Source organism: Stegostoma tigrinum, chromosome 19 (assembly GCF_030684315.1).
Source record: "Stegostoma tigrinum isolate sSteTig4 chromosome 19, sSteTig4.hap1, whole genome shotgun sequence".
NCBI lineage: Eukaryota > Metazoa > Chordata > Chondrichthyes > Orectolobiformes > Stegostomatidae > Stegostoma > Stegostoma tigrinum.
In genome coordinates, this window is record NC_081372.1 from 57,304,321 (window position 1) to 57,309,640 (window position 5,320).

General features: G+C 49.8%; 1 protein-coding gene across 1 annotated transcript in view; it reads left to right on the forward strand.

The window, feature by feature from the left end:
* Positions 1–886: 886 nt before the first annotated feature.
* The window catches only part of zgc:109913 (regulator of G-protein signaling 9-binding protein), a 16,529-nt gene continuing 12,095 nt past the window's right edge, over positions 887–5,320 (forward strand). Inside the window, exons 1-2 of the mRNA XM_048550519.2 lie at positions 887–960; positions 1,504–1,662. Of these exons, the coding sequence (XP_048406476.2) occupies positions 887–960; positions 1,504–1,662 (233 nt within the window). The remainder of the gene's footprint in view (positions 961–1,503; positions 1,663–5,320) is intronic.

The window sequence follows — 5,320 nt, forward strand, 5'->3', positions numbered from 1 at the left end:
CTTTGTTATTTAAAAAAACTTTTGATTTAGGAATCACTGTCTCAATCAGATGCAGCACATATTCCACTCACTTTCCCAGCAGGAATATTTGATTCCCAGGGGAAACAGGGATTGTCCTGATATGCACAAGACCACTGAGTGAACTGAAAAAGCTACACTCCCCAACACAGTGACACAGTCTGTGTCACCGTGTGTGACAGTGCAGGGCTCCTTCATCCAGTCAAACCGAGTGCTTTGCTTTATAATTATGGTCAAACTAACACCATCCAGAACTCACACCCAGCATTTAATCATTCCCAAACTAATGCCACTGTCCTTCTCACTCCCCATAGCCCTGTATCAATCCCCAATCTAATCCCACTGCCCCCCAATCTCTCCCCCATAGCCCTGTATCAACCCCCAATCTAATACCACTGCCCCCCCACTCTCTCCCCCATAGCCCTGTATCAATCCCCAAACTAATCCCACTGCCCCGCTCTCTCCCCGTTGCCACTGGCACTGTGTGGTAAACCAGTCACAGTCAGGGTCTGCCAGGGGGAGGCGCCTACACACGTCCTGCTCAGGGTGTGAGGGAGTTACCCAGGGTGCGTTTGGGATTGTGGGGAGTGTGCTCACACAGGGACGGGGTTCAAATTCCTGCCAATCCGTAAACCCGGAACATCGGCAAGTGAGAGAGGGACTGCTTCCTTGCATGTGCCACTGAATCTGATCATCCCAGGAATTACAGCTCCATCTCCCGGACTCCAGGCTGTAAGAGTGACCCCAGTGAATACAAACACATTGAGCATGGTGTTCATGTACCTCCTCTCCTTCCTTTGTGACAAACGTATTAGAGACCCTGGAGGGAAAGGGAGGTCATGAGATAACCAGGAAGTCGTCAGGCCCCATGTTGGAAACGCTGCCTCACCAACCCCAGGGCCTTCGCTTTGGAAACAGCAACTGGGAGAAGCATTTCTCTGGGTAAATGACAGGATAAAAGGAAGGACAGTAATAAACGTACAGGGATTTACTGTGTGAAGCTCCAGAGCAGTGAAAGGACCCTTATTAACCAGCTGCCACTCACCTACAGCCACCTCCCGTGATCTAATTCGGGTGCTGGACTGGAACACCCACACACTGGGACTCCAACAAAACACAACACGCCTTCAGAGATGCTGAATCCCGACACGATCGTGTCGGTGTGATTAGTTTGTAGATATTCAGGAGGATTAGACTGAGAGGCGCCCACAGTGATCTCGAAGAAACAGGCCCTTCTTCCCAACTTGTGCATGCCACCCAGTTTTCACAATTGTGCCTAGTCCCATTTGCCCACATTGGGTCCCCTCCATACCTACTGCACCCATGTACCTGACCAAATGTTTCTTCAATGACAAAATTATACGCCAGCGCTAACTCTGGCAACTCTTTCCAAACACTCCCTACCCTCTGCGTGAATCAAATTGTTCCTCTGGACCCTTTTGTATCTCTCCCCTCTCACCTTAAACCTATGCCTTCTGGTTTTAGGCTCCCCTACCCTGGGGAAAAGCAGTTGGTTAGGTACCTTATCTACACCTCTCATGATTTTATAGACCTCTTTAAGGTCATCCATCAATCTCCAACGCTCCAGGGAAGAAAGTCCCAGCCGACCCAACCTCTTCTTATAGCTCAAACGTTCCGGTCCAGGTAACGTCCTGGTAAATCTTTTCTGCCTTGTTTCTGGTTTAATAATATCCTTTCTGCAGCTGGGCAACCAAGTCAGTGCATTGAGTATAGGAGTTGGGAGGTCATGCTGCAGCTGTACAGGATATTGTTAAGGCCACTGTTGGAATACTACGTCCAATTCTGGGCTCCCTGCTACAGGCAAGATGCTGTAAAACTGGAAAGGGTTCAGAAAAGATTTCCAAGGATGTTGCCAGGGTTGGAGGGTTTGAGCTAAAGGGAGGGGTTGGATAGACTGGGACTATATTTCCTGGAGCATCGGAGGCTGAGGGATGACCTTATAAAGGCTTAAAAAATCATGAGGGGCGTGGATAGGGTGAATAGACAAGGTCGTTTCCCCAGGGTAGGGGAATCCAAAACTAGAGGGGCATAGGTTTAAGGTGAGAGGGGAGGGGGCCGAAGTGACCTTTATCACACAGAGGGTGGTGTGTCTATGGAATGAGCTGCCAGAGGAAGTTGTGGAGGCTGGTACAGTTACAGCATTTAAAAGGAATTTGGATGGGTACCTGAGTAGGAAGGGTTTTCGGGGATATGGTCCAAAAGCTGAGAAACGGAACTAAATGAATTTAGGATACCTGGTTGGCATGGATTCGATGGACCAAAGGGTCTGTTTACATGCTGCACATCTCTATGACTCTATGAGTGCGTGCAGTATTCCAGGGAGCTGTAATTCTGGATGAGATTTCAGAAATGTGGTGGACTTCAGCTTTGGAGAGAGTTTAAAAACTGAAGCAGTTGCAGTAAATAAGGACTTTCTTGAATGTTTGAGACTTGCTGAGCTAAAATAGGTTTTAAAAAGGGCAAATACTGACCAAAGATAACTGTAGTGATCACCTGACCAGGGTGAGCCAAGCTCCTGATACCATCAGTAAATAAGAATTAAGTTAACCTCCTTACAAAATGAGATCTTTATTTACCAGATGATCCATACGTTTCTGGAAGCTCACACTGAGATGGACAGTTGTCCATGGAGCATTCAGCTTGGGAAAGCAATAAGCAAACTCAGGGATATAAAACAGACCTTTCTCAATAGCTACTGTGAGCAGCAGAGCACAATCGAGGAGAAATGGATTTGTCAACAAGAACTGGGAGATACTTTGTCTCTCCCTCAACCTCAAAAGGCAGTTCTTGGTAAGAAAGGGGGTCGGAATCACAGCCACTCATTGAGAAATCAAATTTATCTGCAAAGTTTCACCAATTCTGAGGGAATGAGTCAACATCTAAAAATAACTGGGGCACAGATTTCACCTCCACAACTCAAATACACCATAAACATTAAGCTGTACCTTACTATCTGTGGAGACACTCTCCTCTCTCCTGTCTTTGAAAGGTTATTACAAGTGTTTGTTTGTTTGCATACATTTAGATTCCGCATATCCTTTTTTTCTCACATTTAATGCCACTCTCAGTCTTTCACTCAAGAAAACCTTATATTTGGTCTAGTTTAGTTTTGTTCTGGTTACTGCAGTGCAACATGGTTAAAAAGAATGTTGTTAAACGAGAGATTTTACGGGACGCACTGAGCTGATAAGCTCAGAGAGTAACGCCGAGTTTCTCCCACTCAAGAGTGATCCCAGAGACCATGACTGAGAGATGGCTGTGTCTGTCACCCCGATCTAAAGTGCTCCGCACAGGCTCTGAGCTTCACACACTCGGGTTTGACTGAGCAATCTCTGAGAGAATGATGAAATGGAATGGGTAAGGGAATACCCCGAGTCACGCAGACGTCTGAGGGATATCACTGCTCGATGTGTGAAAAAATAACTCCTTTGCTAAAACTAAAGGTAAAGCCCAAAAAATTATTTCCAACAAAATGAGGCCATTCTTGCCATCTTCATCCAGAGGGAGCCAAATGCTCCCACTCCACCCCATGGCTAGCAGACGCTCACTCACCGTTCTATCTGCAACTTGGAGCCGTGCAATTGTTTTGGGTAAAGTTTTAGCCAATCCACCACGTAGTACAGAGTCATCCCCACGGCAGAGTGAGCTCACATGGCAAGAACTGCAACTACTGGAGCCAGAGATAACACAGGGTGGAGCTGGAGGAGCACAGCAGGCCAGGCAGCATCACAGGAGCAGGAAGGTCAATGTTTTGAGTCAGGATCCTTCATCAGAAATGGGGCAAGGGGGAGAAAACTGGGAAATAAATAGAGAGAGGAGGGGTACGGCTGGGGAATCTAAGTAGGATGGTGATAGGCGAGGGCAGGTAGGCAGTGGTGGGGACTGGGTCAGTGAGTTGGGAGGAGCGGAGAGGTGGGAGAGAGGATGGACAGGTTGTGTCAGGTAAAGGAGGTGAGAGGGAGGATGGGTGGGGCTCGGGAAAGGTGGGGTAGGGTGAGATCTGTTGGACTTCATCGTTGTCAGCTTGAAACCATTGACTGTTACACCGCTCACCCACTCTCATCCAGGGCTCTGAGGTTCGTGTCACTCCCACTTTGGAACTAAATCATCCCAAATACCAGTCCCAAATCCAAGGCACCATGGCCAAATAGTCTCAAGAAAAGCAAAAGTATCAGATCCTAAAAAAGGCAAGGCACTGAAGGCACCAGCTCACATAGTCAGCCAGTGCTGAGGGAGTGTCGCACTGTCGGAGGGTCAGTACTGAGGGAGTGAGCACTGTCAGAGGGTCAGTGCTGAGGGAGTGAGCACTGTTGGAGGGTCAATGTTGAGGGAGTGCCGCACTGTCAGAGGGTCAGTGCTGAGGGAGTGACAAACTGTTGGAGGGTCAGTGCTGAGGGAGCGCTGCACTGTCAGAGGGTCAGTACTGAGGGAGGGGCCGCACTGTGGGAGGGTCAGTGCTGATGGAGTGCCACACTGTCGGAGGGTCAGTACTGAGGGAGTGCCGCACTGTCAGAGGGTCAGTGCTGAGGGAGTGACAAACTGTTGGAGGGTCAGTACTGAGGGAGCGCTGCACTGTCAGAGGGTCAGTACTGAGGGAGGGGCCGCACTGTGGGAGGGTCAGTGCTGATGGAGTGCCACACTGTCGGAGGGTCAGTACTGAGGGAGTGCCGCACTGTCGGAGGGTCAGTACTGAGGGATGGGCCGCACTGTCGGAGGGTCAGTACTGAGGGAGTGCTGCACTGTCAGTGGGTCAGTACTGAGGGAGCGCCGCACCGTCAGAGGGTCAGTACTGAGGGAGCGCCGCATTGTGGGAGGGTCAGTGCCGAGGGAGTGCCGCACCGTCGGAGGGTCAGTACTGAGGGAGTGCCGCACCGTCGGAGGGTCAGTACTGAGTGAGTGCCACACTGTAGGAGGGTCAATACTGAGGGAGTGCCGCACTGTGGGAGGATCAGTGCCGAGGGAGTGCCGCACTGTCGGAGGGTCAGTGCTGAGGGAGTGCCACACTGTCAGAGGGTCAGTGCTGAGGGAGCACCGCACTGTGGGAGGGTCAGTGCTGAGGGAGTGTCGCACTGTCAGAGGGTCAGTGCTGAGGGAGCGCCATTCTGTTGGAATCAATACTGCGATTGGAGGTGACACCTTTTATAATTGACACACACACACTCGGACATCTATGGTCATACACACATTTTCTCCTGGTCTCACCCGTGCAAACTCAACATAAAGTGAAAGAGGCAAATTGCAAACATCTGGTGTGGAATGGTGAAAGGTAATCTCAGGAGCA